General features: G+C 44.6%; 1 protein-coding gene and 1 pseudogene across 2 annotated transcripts in view; both read right to left on the bottom strand.

Annotated features, from left to right (window-relative positions):
• Dbx2 (developing brain homeobox 2) overlaps positions 1–11089 on the bottom strand; it is a 31059-nt gene extending 19970 nt beyond the window's left edge. For both annotated transcript variants that reach the window (XM_021184315.3, XM_085831577.1), the window contains exon 1: positions 10504–11089. In XM_021184315.3, coding sequence (XP_021039974.2) covers positions 10504–11029 — 526 coding nt within the window. In that variant the 5' untranslated portion in view covers positions 11030–11089. The remainder of the gene's footprint in view (positions 1–10503) is intronic.
• Positions 11090–11880: 791 nt separating this feature from the next.
• Positions 11881–13382, bottom strand: LOC147000714 (uncharacterized; annotated as a pseudogene).
• Between the last annotated feature and the right edge of the window lie 4775 nt (positions 13383–18157).

Below are 18157 nucleotides of genomic sequence, written 5' to 3'. Positions count from 1 at the left end.
CCATCTCAAATCATCTCTTTGACACGCACATTTAACAGGAGATTAGTCAGTTCCTGCTTGCTATACAGAAATACACCTTATTTAGGCTGGCTTATGTGGAAAGGGCTGTGAAATTCCAATTAAGTACCCCTTTTTTCACATCTGACAGAAGCCGAGTGCCAGTGCATCTGAGTCTGTGACAGCGAGAGTGTTGAACGGCCATAGGAACTCAACGTTGGAAATAGCCCAACACCCTCAAAATAGATGTGACACTTTTAATATTTGTAAACAACATACTTTTTGTTAAGTCATGAGTACAAGACAAACAGAAGGCTGAGGAGAGCAAGCATTGGGTCCTTAGCAACTGCTCTCGAAAAGGCAGGAAAGGGGCAATTTCAGATTCCGTCACTGAAGTCCGAATGTGGCTATTTCACCATTTATCACGGTACACTCCCTGACCAGTAGCTGTAGTGATAGCATTTGTGAAGTCCTTGTCATTAGCTGGCCCTGGAATGGCCATGAATTTAGAAGATTCTCTCTCCATTCATTGACACCACACTTCAAAGCAACAGACATCTGAAATGTGACTGAATTCTTTCAAAAAACATTAAACACAAGCAAGATAAACCATCTTGATTTTCACATTATGACTGATTATTAGCTAGGAGAGTAGGGATGTCCCAGTTATTAGATAAGAGGTGGGTTCTAGAAAGGAAATTATGGCCAGGATTGCCAGAAGAGAAAAGCAAATAGCTTTAGGTTGTCCAGCAGCAATGTTGTGGCCTACCAATAGGACATATCTAATTCCATAGCACACTGACAAGTCTAATATCCTGTGTGTATGGGGAACTTGTGTTATAAACAAAATAAGTCAAACATGTTGGAGTTAAACTGGAATCTATCTGCTCCCGAATAACCAAAGTTAGACATTTGCACACAAAACTCATGAGCCTTCAGCTCTCTTTAACCGCATATTATACTCACTCGAAGAAACAAATTCACAACAGTGCCAACACTTAGAACATCAGTTAAGTGCTGATAGCTGATTTAATGATGAAGCAGCCTTTAAAACAAGCACAATAAGTTTTAATTAATGTGTATTAAATACCTTGGCTTCATCCGTAAGTGTCCCACAGTCAAAGGCAGCTATAAGCCCTCTGCTGAAGAATAACTTTCAAACTTTTATTGTCCTAAGTTTCATTTTAATTTTTTTGTTATTTTTACTGATGGAGTAACATCAGTAAATGGAGTAATAACACTGTGAATCTTTGCAGTGTGAAAGCAGGGCCTTTAAGATGCGGTGCCAGTTCTTTCTCGGGTAAAGAATACAAAGCTCACCAATGAGATCTTGGTAAGGCGTAAATCCCAGGAACACATCCCGATCTGTGGATTGCACAGTACGTTTGAGAGGAAGAGGGGGGAAAACTCACTTACTAAGCCAAATGTAAAATCAAACGAACAAAAACTTGTAGAAAAAGCATAGTGGAAAATTAATAATTTCTAACATTTTTATGATATCCTTTAAGGGCCAGGTTTTCAGGCATTGGAAATAAAAAGAAATCTAACTGCAACTTCAAAATAGCACACAGTGCAAGAGACTGTTCAGATTAGGGTGAACCCCAAAACAAAGCTTTAAAGGGCAGCAAACCTCTATCTAGCGCAGTCAGACCTAAGAACTCCCCGTTGTTTAATGAGGCTACGTGTTCTCACACAGTCAGTTTTTGAAGCAACCCATTTGTGTGATCCAGTTGCACACTCCACCTTCATTCCACAGGGAAACACGTTAGAGTCCACCCCTTCACCTTCCTAGTCCCCAGGATGCGGCAGAAGGGAGCACTTGGGGCTTTGCTTCAAGTATTTGACAGACAGAAAATAAGAGATCTTCATGTATGCAAACAGCTCATGAGAAGATGATTCCAGCAAAATGCCATGCCCTTGATTCTGACCTTGAAATCCGTGGCAAATATGAACTGCATTCTACCAAGTGCCAAGGACTACAAAGACAAAGGGGAAACTTCCCATCCATCAAAGAATTTGCTTTTTCTCTGAATGCACATTAGAGTCATCCGGATATTACTACACAAAAATACTGATGCCTGGGCTCCACACCAACTAGGCTAAATCTGGCTTCCTATGCCTTCCCCTCTTATATCATCGGTTCAGAAACACCAGGGGATTATAGTGTTGAGCCAGGAAGGCATCACTGGAAAGAACACAAAACAAGACCGAGCACACAGTAGCACTCAATTGATGGTAGCCTTCCCCCTGTCGAGATCATGTGTGAGTGAAGGGAGATTCTGAGCCAACACAGGAAACCAAATGGTACAGCCTGGACTTCTAATGCAATATTTAAGCAAGCACGGAGATTGCATACCTGTAATCTCTGCATTCAGAAATGTACAAATGCGGGGGCTGGGGGAGGAGAGAAAACCAAAAACCTACGGTTAGGAAGACTATGGCTAATGGTGACTTTAGGCATGAAAACCATCCTTGGATGTCTGAAAATCCTTTAGAAAGCACTCAAAAAGGACAAAGAGGAGGGCACTCTAGCTAGGAAAGGCCACTTGTACAAAGGAATGGGGTGTGGGGCAGGCTAAGGACAGCAGTCCAGCTGATGGGACCAGGTCAAAGGAAGGAGAGTGTGAAGTGCAGCTATGAAAATCTCAGCGTAGCTACTGGGGCAAAGGCCTTCATCCCAAAGCAAGCATTTTCATCTATGTTCAGTCAAAGGAATAATTTGTGGTTTCAAGACTAGCTCTGTGATAGGGAGAAAAAAGTCTCTCTGGACAGGGTTGGCTCAGTGTTGAAAAGGGCCCCAAGTGCCTAGTCTAGTGACACTGTACTGTGGCAATAGGTGCCAATGAGCATATATTTAAATATCTGCACCAACATCTTGACCCAAGACCAACAAGTGGATTGCCTGGCTTCCCCTCAAGCTATTAGCACACTGGATCCTTATGGACTGGATCACAGGGGCCACAGATTCTGCTGTCTCACCAAGCATGGTCCATTACACAGCTCCAAGAAAATGAGCTGGATTTGAGGCCGTGTCTTACTCTTTATACTATAAAGTTGGTGTCACAGAGAATACTATAAAACAATGGCATCTGTAGCCCCCAGGACATCACTTCTGTGAAATCTCCCTGAATCCCAACTACTTAACACTCAATGATCAGTTCCTATACAGGTCTACCCTGAAGCTGGATCCAACAGCTGGTTTTAAATGGCTACAGTGATCTGATAGTCTCCCTGCTACTGAGAAGTGCAGTCTGTTTGTTCCTCTCTGGAACATAGAATGGTCTTGGTGACTTTCTCAATCAAGAGGTTGGCAGGGCCACGTTTTAGAACCTCCAAGGCAGGTCGTGTTTCGTTAGAGGCTCCAGAATGCCCAGACGTCCAAAGCCATGTGGGCTTGTTTTCTGAACTCTCCCATTTAAAGCCCGGAAACCATGCAATAAAAAGGTCAAGGCGTTGAAGAATCCAACTCTAGATGACAAGTTCCAGCTGAGCACCCAGTCACCAGCCAATATCAACCACAGGTCATGTGACAGCGCCGTGGACCTGCAGCCCACAGAACCTGGACATCTAGCCACAGCCTCAGGACATCCCAATTAAGAACCATTGAGCTGAGCTCGGTCAGTCCACCAAAGAAAGGACAATTAATAATAGATTGCTTTTTTTCCAATCTACAAAATGTCCATGTGGATTCTTAATGTTCTTTAGCTATGATTAAACAGAGGAAGTGCCTCTCGCCTCTTCTCCTGTCTCTTACCAAGGGGCTTAGAGACATGTGCTTGAAAGATCAGTGTTGCTGCTGACCTCTGTCCTCATTTTGAAATGAGGCATCTTGAGCCACTCTGGACGACATGATCAGCAACATGAACCACTTGAATCGAGACCTTAAAATCCTGGTCAGAGCCGGGCAGTGGTGGTGCACACCTTTAATCCCAGCACTCGGAAGGCAGAGGCAGGCGGATTTCTGAGTTCGAGGCCAGCCTGGTCTAAAGAGTGAGTTCCAGGACAGCCAGGGCTACACAGAGAAACCCAATCTCGAAAAACCAAAATAAAATAAAATAAAAAGTCATGATTAGAAGCTTAAGAGTCAGACTTTGATACAATACTTTAAAATATCCTCAACTACTTGCCATTTATGCTTTGGATGAAGGGTTGGCAAAATTTCATGGACTAGAAAGTAAACATCTAGGACTCTGTGTATCAGAAGGTATCTACAACCATTGGGTTTTGATCTACAGTGCAAAGCATCTGTAGAAAATATGGAAATATATAGTGTGGTCCTGTCCTTTTTTTTTAAGGCTCAGAGGGTATTTTGGACTTCAGGCTCAGTGTAACTATGGAGTTAATGGATGTGACTCAATTAAGTTTGGGATAGTCTACTAGAAATCTGCTGGCAGTCCCGGCTTTAAATATACCACTCATTCTACTTCCAATGGTCACTTAGAATTAAAAAAATTAAGGACACCAAGGATCCCTGCACATGTAACAGAAAACTGGAAATCCCACCCTCTCAGGACTATGTATAAAGAAGAAAGTTATTAAGTATTCAGCAATATACACAAAAAGGATCAAACTTCTTGGCCCCTTTTCTTCCTTCTTTTTTCTCCTTTCCTTTTCCTAGCCGCTAGTCGCTCTAAGACCAGAGGTCTAAAACCTCACAGCAGCTTTTTGATCTTTGACTTCAGAAAGAATTTTAGTGCCTAAAGTTTACTGTTCACATAACTCACAAAAAATACAACCCCGATATACTCACAACGAATAGCCGGTTGACAACAATGAATAATGCTATTAAAAAGGAAATGAGTTATGGTAACCTTGTATAAAGTGATGGATCGTTCAGCGTTGCCAAGTTAAGTACTGACTGGAGGCTAAAGAGAGAGAAGGATGGAGATTCCATTAGAAGTGGAAACATTACTGAAAGTAAAATAAAGTGCTTTGGAATAAAATATACAAGGGCCCAGTGAGCGTGTTATATATTAAGGCAAAAATCCAATTTCTTACGCGGATTGTATAAAACAGAAGAATGATCTAATGAAATCTTAAATGAGGACTATAACAAGCATTCTCAGATAAAAATCATCTTGTTTCCGTTTATACTTTGCCTTTTTACTCCTGGCAAATGCCAGGTGCATTCGAAGGAAAACTTATTCATGCTGACTTTAAAATGTCGAACACTTTGTTATATGTATCCAAGCCGGGGGTTGGGGCAGTGTGAGCCAGAGAAAACTTTAAGAGTGGCGAATCGTTCCTTTAAAAGAGGAGGAGGAGGAGGAGACGAAGAAGAGTTACCTGTGCACCCAGGCATGATTGAACACACCTGCAATCTCAGCACATAAGAGGCCAGGGTGGGAGGGGACCGAGGGGCACGAGTTCAAAGATATAAATCGGTAGAACATAGAAATACTTCCAAGCCAGAATGGGTTACGCTGTGAGATCCAGGTTTAAAAATCCAAATGACTAAGACGGAGTCTGATGTGATAGGCAATGCCCACATCACAAATCTGGTCGTTAAAGAGTGGACGGCAGAGTAAATGAACTACTACCCCTTGAAACAAGGGACATGTTTGCTTAAATAGCTTAAGAAAAATGTCCCTCAGGTACTCTTGCAACCAAAGAAGAGGAAAACATTTTAGTACACAATGACTAAGCAGAACTTATGCACGGACAGCGGTCCTTGGCCAACAAGTTGCCATCATTTCTACCTGGCTAAGTACTAGACTAAATAGAGATGTTTTCTGGTGAGAACAAGGACAGGAAGAAGGCAGCACACTGAAGAGAGAGGCAGAGGAATCTGACACAAACAGATAAAGAAGAGGAGATGATACCAGCAGAAAGATAAAATCACCCTGGATTAGCTCCTCAACTTGCCCATCACACACAGCATCCTTATCTGGTGCAGCCTTGATGCTCCCTCCCATTCTGTTTAAATTCCATGAGATGTATATGTAAGCCATTGTACCTCTTAACCCCTGAAGTCACGAAAGTAGGGGAATATGTGGAAGAACTAAGACTTACTTAGGTCGCTTATTCCAGCTCACTGTATTACAAAATAGCAATGGCTTCCATAGAAGTTTCCCTCATCAGCTTAAAGAAGCCTGTGCTTGCTGATGGGAGGCAAGTAGGTGCTGCAGTTGGAGGCAACTGTAACATGAACTCATTATTCCAAATCCAATACTATTTTATAGGGAGGGTGGCTTTCTCCATGAGCACTAAAGGGCCTGTTAATGCTATCTACGATAAGAACTGCTTCTTGAATCTAAAGAAGCTGGTTAACTTGGGGACTTACGCAGCTCAGAATTTTTCACGAGTTCTGCAAGTCATATCTGTGTAAACTACAAAGATGTGCTAAGCAGGTGACAAAAACATGCAGATATACTAAGAATACGGTTCTGTGACTCCCAGGCAAAGTTGGCAGAGGCAGTGGCAAAGAGCAGCAATTCGCTACCATCTCATTCTGAATCCCATGCTCTTGTTGCCCTGGCTCTGGTCAGCATCATTAACATTCCCGGTCCCAAGGTTTCAATTCGCCAAAAGCTAGAGAAGACGTTATCAGGAAGCTCGGCAAGCTGTGGGCAGAATCCGATGTTAAAGGCTTCGGAACCATTTCTCACCAAGTGCCTAAAACACCTATAGAGTCACAGTCTTGGTGTATCTCAGGGAAGGGAGAATAAAACTTCATTCATAATGCAATAGGTAAGACGGAGTTAAGAATGGTGAATGAGATGGTCAGGAAACACGTGAGAACATGTCTGACAGGACAAAGCAACCCCAGATGAATGACAGGTTAAAAAAAAGTCCCCAATCTTGCTTTTCTGAGCTACACAATACATGTAAGTTAAGACAAGTTAGAGAATGTAAACTCACTTATCCGGGTTAAAAATTGCTTTCCAATCCTTTCCAATAGGCAAATGGATTTAATAACTAGTAAAGCACTTTTGTATTCACACCTTACTAAACATTTTAAACAAATGTCATCAAAATGCAGCTACTTGTTATATTTAGTTGGAAGAAAATCGATGGCACAATCACCCACAGGGGATCCCCATTGTTATTCTCAGAATGAAGGGAAATTCATATTTTTTTCTTTTGTAAATTTCAAGACTCTCCTTTAAATATAAAAGGCATGGAACATTCTAAGATACACAGTATTTTCCAGATAACAAGCTTTGGGGGTGTTATCTTTTCCTATTTAGAGTTTCATTTACAAAGCCTTCTGACTCCCACTAATAAACTAAAATGGGTTGGAGATAGCCTTCTTTCAGATAAAAAGTAGAAGTGACTCTCTTCATCACCTGCTGTCAGTAAGTGTCCCCCGGAGCCTTCAGAGAGCTGTTGACAGTTTTAAATGCAGAAACTGTTTGACAGCTGCTTAGAGCAACTCTTCTCCCCAAAGTATTCAAACTGGTTGATTCTCAGGGACTAAGCAGGGAAGCTCTGCTTTCACCCCTGTCCTGGGGGGCTGGAGACCCCTTTCTCAGCTACAGTCCCTTTCCCTGGTTTATTCCTTTGGTTGAATTCCATGATGTCTGAATAGATATCCCTCTTACTTTCCCACAGGGCATGCAAGACTAAGTAGAGGTAGCAGACTGAAGACTGGGGTGGCTTTTTGTTTGGGTTTTTTTTAGGGGGGAGTGCTTTATCTTTTGGGAGTCCATACATATTTAAAGTGGCACTTAGGCCAGGAACAAAGTTAGCGAGTGAAATAAGTTTATTACAGAAAGCAATTGCCAGGCCAACAAGCTACCTCCTGGCCTGCAATGAAGATTAAAGAAGCTAGCCATTGTGCAAATGATTGCTAACTGAGAGCACTGCAGAAAAAGTCGCTGCTCATTCACTGACTGTGCCAACCACCCAAAACAGAGGTGGACACACCACAGACCTCAAGCTTTGCCGCCAAGTGAATGAGATTTATGGTTTCAGTAACAGGACATAACTAAGTTAATGAAGTAAGGACACAGACAGTGGATAGGACTGTCGACTTTGGACAGTGTGGTTTATAGAAAGCAACTGTGGTAATCTACCCCCAGTTCATTGAGAGCAGTCAACAAATTTAGGTCTGCAAAACAGCAGGATGCTCGCCTGCCACCCAAGAGACACTTTTCTATCCCCACCGCAGACCAAAACCAACCTAATCAAACAAAAGAACACAGCTAGTGATTGCTCACTCTTTATTTCCAAAACAGATACATTGTTGTCTTTGGAAGAGGGGAAGAGCTCTTCTAAGAAACCTACAGAACATCAGTTACAAGCTGGGGCTGCACCGCAGTTTGCTTGCACAGCGTGTGCAAGACTTTGAGGTCAGCCTCCAACTGAGGCAGTGAGACCAGCCACACCCCCTCACCTGATCTCCTGCTGATCCATCCTTAAAGCTACTGTCAATTTACAACTTAAAACTAATAGGTGAAAGGGTTCCTGTATTTACTGAAACAGGACAGCACCATTTAAAAGGGAAGCCATGTTCCAAAAACTGTATTCTCTTCTAGATTACAAACATAAATGAGTGTAAATCCCGTATTAGGCAGCATATTTGTAGTCACGGATTTACAGGGCTATTTTCCCACTGACTTTAGATACTTTTTGTAGCTTCAAAAAGTGGGCCATTTCTTCACAAAAAGTGCATTTTGAAACAAAAGGTGTGCTTGTTCAAATTAAAATTAACCTAGGAGAAAATGGAACAAGTGAATCTGTTCCATCCAACGGGGATTGAATAAAACATTTGGTAAAACATCCATGGAAACTATTGTGGAGTATTTCAAATTATACCCTCGTAATTACTTAAAAAGCACTTTTTTTTTTTTTTTTTGCGTTAGGACACTTGAGTAAGCATACCAGAATTAATATGCTCTTGTGAATGAATGTTGAAAAACCTTTCTCCATTAATTACAATATTTAGAATGGAATAAATGTGTGTATGAAACAATCTTGTGAGTAACTGAATCTATCCATGTTAATCTACACTTAGTATGACCACTGAAAAGTCAACAGCGGTTCCTATTAAGTAATTTTACAAGCCTGAAAGTCAGTCACCAGCAACTTAAGAGTTTTTTAAAAACAACTTCTATGATCACAACAACTCCAAACCAACAAATCATGCAAACCACCAAATTGCCTTGGACTGTTATTTGGGTGACGTTATTTATATATTCGTGGTCACATGACCCTATCTCACACATTTCTAACTTCTCATAGTATTTCAAAAAGAGCAGCGTTCACATTTCTCAGGCGTACAAACATGGCCAAGGCGCGCAGAGCTTGCCTTCACTGGAGTCTGCTCTTCTCCCAGGGTGCAAAATGGCTTTCCCAGCGATTTAGTTTCTACACTCTGTGAATGAGACCGGTGTTAATAATTTCATTTGTTCCATTCTGTTAGTGGCCATTTCAAGTGAAAGGCCAGGACAGGTTCTAAACATGCTAAGTTCTATAAAGCCATTAGCAATAAATTTGATCTGGCAGTTTGCTGGGACAATGGAAACTGCTGAAAGGCGTGTTAGTCATTCCAGACAAACCCACCGGGATTAAAAGAATGAGTTAAGATCGTCTAAGGACGCAGTAAGGGGGGGGGGGGGGACCAGTTGGATCTCTGTTTCCCAATTGCTTGGAGACTTTGTTAATGGCTGGTTTCACCTTTACCTTTATTTAACTCAGTTGCCCAAAGCCTTCCTCCCAATTCTACTAGTTAGGTTTTCTTCAGTGAGCATAGAAATAAACCCGAAGTGCCCTATTTATATGTGAACTTCCTAATTTAGTTATCAATTCAACATTTGTCAGCTATCTCAGCCTGATGCAAGCGTAGGCCTTGATTACTTTACACCCCAGTGTACACCAAACTGTGAAAGGAAGGAAAGTCCAAAGTTTGCGCAACTCTTTTTCAAATCATTAGACCCCTATCAAACCAGCGGCGAGGTCTCCGCCAGCAAAGCCCGCAGCACCACCCTGCCAGCAACTTTCCCGCAGAAGAGAGGATGCTAACTTTGGGAACAGGAGCCAGTCAGCTAGAAACCTCAAATGCCCCACCCCACCCCCCACCCCTCACCCCGAGCTTACCCGCTGTGATCAAACTGCCCAGGTAGCCCAGTCAACCTGTTGAGGGAGGATGCTAGGAAGGAGTGCGGGATGGGATGGGGTGGAGAAGTAAGGAATCAGAACTAGTGTCCACAAACGGCATCTGCACCCCAGTTCAGCCCTCTGCAGTGGGCCACCCAGGTCAGCACTCGTGCTGTGAAGGGCTCACAGGTGGGGACTGTGCTGGCCACAGGGCTCTCTCTGGACTGTGGACCACCTGAAACCAAGGCTTCCCTGGGCTGAGGCTTTCCCAAACTGAGGATCCCCTAGACTGAAGTTCGCCTGGGCTGAGCCTCCTCTAGATCAGATCGAGGCTCCGCAGGGCTGAGGCTTCCCTGGACAGAAGTTCCCCTGGTTCAGGGCTCCCCTGAACTGAGGCTCCCCTTGGTCCAGGTTCTCCAGAACTGAGGCTCTCCTGGGCCGAGGTTCCCCTTGACCAAAGCTCACCTGGGGCTGAGGGCTGGAAGGCACTGTCCCGCTCCCCCGGAGCCCGGCCAGGGGGCATCTGGAAGGCCCAGCGCACACCAAAGGGTCCGGCCGGGCACAGCTTGAGCGGCACTGGGCTGGCAGGCAGTGGCCGCAGCTGCGGACACTCAGGACCCGGCGCTGGGCGTGGGGGCGGGGGTGCGTGCGTGGGCCCGGCCCCTGCGCGCAGCAAGTTCTCGATCAGGAAACTCTTGCCCAGACTGCCAAAGCCGGGCGCAGGGAGGCCGAAGAGTGCTGAGGACGCCACCACATCCCAGTAGGCTCCGGCCTGGGCGGCCACAGCGCTGGGCAGCATGGTGCGCGCCCGCTGCCCGGGGAGCCGTAGGGAGCGAGTACGCAGGGACAGGGACAGGGCGCGGACAGGATGGGGCTGCGGGGTGAGTCCTTGGCCCTCAGCGGCTCCTCTGGCAGTGTCCGGGAACGGTCTGCAGATCCGGACAGGGTTTTCAGGACTGGGATGGAAGGTGTGTCCGGCCCATCCATTCATGTCATCCTGCCCACAAAGTGACAGATGCGGCCAACAATGAAGGCAATGAGAGTCCCGGCTCCGGCGAGGGGAGGGGACTCTTGCTGAGGAGGTGGGCGTGGAGGGGACGGGAAAGGGGCGCTGCCACACTGCCTGCCAAGCCTTGACCCTGCTGCTGGAGTCCTGGGCCCTCTGGTATTGGTTATCATGAGCTCCAGGGGACGTGTACTTGGTCGCTGAAGCGTGGTTGTCATCAGGGAGACTCGAAAACGTTGATATTAGTGCCAGTGATAACTCATTTTGCAGGTTTTATGGGCGCCTCTGTTTTAAGAAGAAAGGAAATGTGTTTTTCTTGGCTTTTTGGCAAAAATCCGTTTTCAGTGATTCATCTCAGGTTTTATAAGATCTGTTTTAAGGATTCTGGAGGAAGGTGGCCACACCTGCAGTCTAGAAGAGATGATGTAATCGGTTTTGATCTAAAGAAGCAGCACTTGGGGCTGAAGAGGTAGGTGCCTCAGTGGTTAGCTATGCTTGCTGCTCTTAATAGAGTACCTGAGTTCGCTTACAAGCACCCAGCTCACAACCCACTGAAACACCAGCTCCACCGTATTAGATGTCTTCTTCTGGCATCCACAGGCACCTACAAGTGTGCATGCCTACAAAGGGACGTCTTTTCTTTCTTTCTTTCTTTCTTTCTTTCTTTCTTTCTTTCTTTTTCTTTTTTTTTTCCTTTTTTTTTTTTATCTTATTCCCTAACTAATGCCAGTGGGAGACTGGGCAAACAAAAAGCATATTGGAGGGGTGGGATAAGGAGGAAGGGAGGGAGAAGGCGAGGGGGAGGGAGAGGGAGGCAGGCCTTTAACTACAAGGCTTTAAAAACTTCCCATTTTGGAAACTATCGATAGAGTGTTAAAACTGTGATTCCAATTAACACTTACTCTCCTTCCCTAATTTAGACAGATTTATTTAGGATAAGACTTCATTAGAGTTTCTGCAAAGTTGGAGTCAAATGTATAGCTCTACTCCTTGCCCCTAAAAATAAGTTGGGCTTGGTTTCCATTTACTTAAATGTCTATTTTGAGTTGCCAGGTTAGAAAGCTAAATTTCCTTCTAAGATTTCATCTTTTGGGGATCATCAAGATGGTTCAGTTGATAGAAGCAGTTGCCACCAAGCCGAGTAACCTAAGTTTGATCTCTAGAATCCACGTGGTTGGAGAGAACTGGCTTCCAAACATTCTCCTCTGGCTTCCTCGAACACACCACCCATCTCACCCCCACCCACCACCCACCACACACACATACCACACATACACACACACACCACACACACACACACACATACCACACACACACATACCACACACACACATACCACACACACCACACACACACATACCAAACACACACACACACCACACACACACACACACCACACACACACACACACATACCACACACATACACACCACACACACACATACCACACACACACACACCACACACACACATACCACACACACACATACCACACACACCACACACACACATACCAAACACACACACACACACCACACACACACACATACCACACACACCACACACACACACCACACACACACACACCACACACACACATACCACACACACACATACCACACACACACATACCACACACACCACACACACACATACCAAACACACACACACACACCACACACACACACACACCACACACACACACATACCACACACACCACACACACACATACCACACACACACACCACACACACACATACCACACACACACATACCACACACACACATACCACACACACACATACCACACACACCACACACACACATACCAAACACACACACACACACCACCCATCCCACCCCCACCCACCACCCACCACACACACACACACATACCACACATACACACACACACCACACACACACACACACATACACACACACACCACACACACACACACACACATACCACACACACACACACCACACACATACCAAACACACACACACACACACCACACACACACACACACACACACACACACACATACCACACACACACACACCACACACACACATACCACACACACACACACCACACACACACATACCAAACACACATATACCACACACACACACACACACACACACACACACACACCACAAGTACAATTTGTTGCTAATGTTTCAATTCATCTCAATGAGTTGGTTACTTTACTGACACCGAATAAATACTATACTTATTATAAAGATCCCTTCTCCAAGATCACCTCCAATATCCAAACCCAAGAAGTTGTTGCCATTTCTTTCTGATACAATAGACAGCTTTATCACCATGGTACCTGGGCAAAATTATTTGCAAGGCTGGTACGTACCATCCATATACATTCACTTATTGATTTGATCAGCAGACCTTCATGGGATATTTAATGTATTGAAAACAGTGGTTCTAGGAACACAGAGAAAAGACCTAGTCTTTACCCTGTAGGAACTCTCAGCCTAGTGGCAATAGAAAAGCAACGTCTGTGGGGGGAGTTCACACTGAGGGGACTATATGAGGTAGAGCCTTCTGGAAGCCTCCCCAGAACTGAGACTCCGACATCACGACAGTAGTATTTGAAGGGAGCATGCAGAGTGGTAACTATTGAGATGAGCGGTGGAAGAGATGAGATGCCACTTTCTTCCTTTCTGGTATCTTTCATCCTGGTTGTACCAGGCATGGTAGCATGTGCTTTACCCATGTTAGCTCATTTACACTGTCTTCCCAGTACCATTGGGGTGGTACTGTCGCTTAGCCCAGTGTTGCCAGAGTAGGACGGAGACAAAACTATACTAAGGCTGAGCTAAATCACAAGTGAGGATTCTACAGCTTTGCTCTCAACCATTTCGTTTGACTGTGCCCCTCTTCGTGAGCCTAGGGGCCGTCCTGGATGGTCACCTATGTCTCTGTGCAAGTGAGGATGAAAAATGAGGCCTTCCTTTTTCTTTGGTGGACAGTAACAAGGAAGATCTGAATCAAGACTGACTGTTCCCTCAGCCAGTGCGCTCATCACTGTTGGAGAAATCTAGATACAAAGTGATAGGGAGTTTAATAACATTGGCAACAAGAAGAAAGGAATCACAAAGACCCACGTTGCAAAGGTTGAGTCTACGACTGGAGCTCTGAATTAGGGCCAGGTGCCTGTTCCGCAAACGATATTCAATAGTCTCTGGAGGTTTAGGGTACTGACAGAACATGTGACAGGAACATGTCTCCTAGGATTTTGTAAATAGAGGTGAAGTGTGCTAGCCTGAACTGTGGCTAGCTCCCACAGCACAGAATTGTCTGATCTGACGGTTGTCAGTGTCACGGCCAAGTGAAGCTTGATCATGGAGGACAATGGAATTGGTGAGGTGGCTTCTGCTTTTATGGTTTGATGACTCAGAGACAACTCTCTTGCTAGCCTGGGGACCTGCAGAATGGGGTAAAGTTTTACATTGGGAAACTGATCTAAAATGGAGAAAGAGATGGTCTGGTGTCTGTGAAGTCTTCATGGGTGATAAGAGGGTAAGAAGAGAAATCAAGAATAGAATGGCGGAGAATACCAACATTTGAAGAGATGGATAGACAAAGGAACCTAGGAGCAAGCCTGGGAAGCAACAAGGACTTGAAGGTAGAAATCCTTACAATGCAAACACGGAGGCCATGAGAATTCTGTCTTCATGAATGGATGGATACTCATTACGAAAACACAAAAGGCTTCAAGCTCTCTTTATACATCCCCCACCCTTACTTTGCCTTTCTGCCAAGGGATGGCACAGGAAGGATTTGGCAAGATGCTTGACATCAGACCTCTGTAGCCTCCAGCACTCTGAGAAATATATTTCTTTATTTTATAAATTACCTAGTGTGCTGTTCTGCTGTAAAAAAGAAAATTCAAGTAGACTATGTCAGAAAGTTAGAGACAATGATGTCAATGAGGATGCTTCAAGACAAAGGATGGGAGGCCTTGGTTAGGAAGGACTATATTCCTAGGGCTTTTCTTTATCAAAAAGACAGCCAGACACAGTGCACCCATCTCCCTTATAGGACGGGTTATGTCTGATGAAATCCAGGTAGATGTGATTTTTTTTTCTGCCCTCTTGTCCACTTTAGATATAGAGATCTAGCTGAGAACCACCACGGGTTCCTAGGGAATGCTGACACCAAAGGCAGAATTAGTCAAAACCCTCCATGTCCACAGAAGACCAATAAACAACTGTACCTGTAGATCAGGACCTGCAGGACCTTCATGAAAAATAACTCTGAATAGTGCTGTCAAGATTCAGGGATCACTCTCCAAAGTGTATCCTTGACTACTCTAATATGCTATCCCAGAAATACACCCAACACACACACATTCAGAGAGAGAAAAAGAGAGAGAGAGAGAGAGAGAGAGAGAGAGAGAGAGAGAGAGAGAGAGAGAGAGAGAGAGGAGGGAGAGGGAGGGAAGGAGGGAGGGAGGAGAGAGAAAAAGAGAGAGGAGGGAGAAGGAGGGAGGGAGGGAGAGAGAGGAGGAGGGAGAGGGAAGGAAGGAGGGAGGGAGGGAGAGAGAGAGAAAGAGAGAGGAGGGAGAGGGAGGGAAGGAGGAAGAGAGAGAACGAGAACAGCTTGATCCTTAAAGACTTAAGTGGGAACTTTTTCAAGAGGAAGAAAGCAGCTGGGCGTGGTGGCGCACACCTTTAATCCCAGCACTCAGGAGGCAGAGGCAGGCGGATTTCTGAGTTCGAGGCCAGCCTGGTCTACAAAGTGAGTTCCAGGACAGCCAGGGCTATACAGAGAAACCCTGTCTTGAAAAACAAAACAAACAAACAAACAAACAAACAAAAGAACAAAGTTTGTTAAGAGTTAACAGAAGGGAATAAAGAGGTAAGCAAGTGAAGAGCAAATAGGAGAAACGTTAAAGGCAATGGTACATTCTCTTCTTCCATGGAGACACAAGTGTCTACTCACCCCAGACAGGGAACCACCAACAGCCCAAAAACATGGAGCTAGGTGAACCAGTGAGTTTCCTTGGGTTCCTTTCAGAAGCATGGATGAGGACTTACTTATAGGAGCATGAGCTGCTGAGGGGACATCTTGTCTCCTACCAACAACCATTAACTGCTTATATAGTCTCAGGGAAGAGTGGGGCTTGATGCTACATGTGAGACACTTAGTAGGACCACCTCATGAACCCCCTGTGTCTTGCCTTCTGAGTCCATGAGCTCTTCATCCTTTCCATGAGAAAATATGAGTAGGTCCAATTTCGTGAAAATTTTGTGTGTACAATCACAGCTGCTGATCCCAGGATGGCAGTGGCCAGGCAGTGCTCCCACACAGGGAGTTCTGGATCAGAAAGAAGAGACAAACATCTATGATGAGGGGAAAGAGGTTATTCTGATGGGAACTGAAGTGAAGCAGAGATAGGGTGTTTGAATGACCAAGATCCTTGTCCTTAAAGGCTGAGAGAAAGCAGCGTCCATAGTTCAAGTGGGACAACTTAAATTGAGGGGGAAGGAACACATTCTGCACTTTCATGAGAGAATGTGGGGAAGTGTAACAGGACCCCAAGAGGCTTGCTCATGCCCTGCAGCTACTGTCTCCTTAGAGAACAAGCTGTGGAGAAGAGAAGGCCTTTGCTGAGGGGCTGGACTTGGGAGCCACCTGTTCTGGTGTTTCCTCTGTGTAGTGGGTTGGCTTCCTTTACAGTCCAAATTAATGCAGCTTGCTTTTTCTCTATATCTTGTATTCTCTGCTGTTCTACATCTGGACCCAGTCATCTCACCAGGATGAGAAGTGGAGTCTTGAAAAAGTACTTGGGAGCCTCTTCTTCCTCTCTTGGATTCCTGTACTTTCTGGTAGAAGAAGACAAGAGAAGAGCTGAACGATCTCCAGACCCCAACTGACGATAGCTCCATGAGTTAGCAGCACATCCCAGAGCAATGGATCCAACCAATAGACCCACACAATTACTGTTTAAAACTGGAGAGTTGGGGGTGGGTTATTATTTAAATTGTACTGAACACTCAGGATAGTGGATTTTGCCTTCCTTGGAATCTGTTTCCTTATGGTAATGATGCATCTATCCCTCACTCAGAAAGCTGCTGCACTGTGTTTTGCTTTTAAAATCTTGCTCAATGACGCCACTGTCAGTTGGATCAAATTGCAGTCATGGTTAACATGAAGTTTAAAATGAGAGGTTTTTGGTTTGGGGTTTTTTTTGTGTGTGTTTTTATAAGAAAACAGCATTTTAGCCGGGCGTGGTGGCGCACGCCTTTAATCCCAGCACTCGGGAGGCAGAGGCAGGCGGATTTCTGAGTTCGAGGCCAGCCTGGTCTACAAAGTGAGTGCCAGGAAACCCTGCCTCGAAAAAAAAAAGAAAGAAAGAAAACAGCATTTTATTTGTTAATGTCAGATAAGAAATTTAAGCATGTTACACTAGCTTAAAAATTCAACTAGCAAATTTGAAGAGAAAGCCTTCCCCCACCCTAACCCTACCTGCCCCCATTCCCCTCATGAATCAAAAATCTAAGCGAAGTAGATGACCATCCAACAGCTCTGTGGAACCTCCATCCAGAGTGTTTACATAATGACTAGATTAATATTGCCTTCTTGCAAAGTTTTTCTTCTCTTTTCTATTTAAAAAAAAAAGACCTTGTAACCTTGATCACTTATTACAAAAAAAATCCATACAAAAGTTCATATATTGAAAAACTGCTTCCCCTCCCACACAGTACCATTTTATAGAGAGCAGAAAAGGATCAAGAACAGACTGCCCATCTAGGGAGAACAATCTTCAATTATGCTCGGACAAGCAGTGGTTATTTGTGGAGGGTAAAAGCAAGAGAGTAGAGTCCGTGTGAGTGAGAAGAACTGGTAGAAGCCAGGCTAAGGCTTGAGAACATTAAGTTTGCAGTTGTGTTTCGTTTTTTCATCAAACAGACAATTATTATCTGTTCCAAAAGGACCTTCAAGTTGAAAAAGGAGTGATAAGCCACACTCATAGTGAGTTAATTCTCCTAGCAAGCTGTGTTTTCAAAGGGACCTAGATAACACCATTTGTCACTGAAGATGTGGATCTTACGGTATAGACTGGGGAGGAGAGATAGGA

The sequence above is a fragment of the Mus caroli genome, unplaced genomic scaffold, assembly GCF_978045245.1.
Source record: "Mus caroli unplaced genomic scaffold, Mus_caroli_1 scaffold_16, whole genome shotgun sequence".
Classification (NCBI taxonomy): Eukaryota; Metazoa; Chordata; class Mammalia; order Rodentia; family Muridae; genus Mus; species Mus caroli.
Note: the sequence above shows the minus strand (reverse complement) of the source record. Positions and strands in the feature narration are given on the sequence as shown.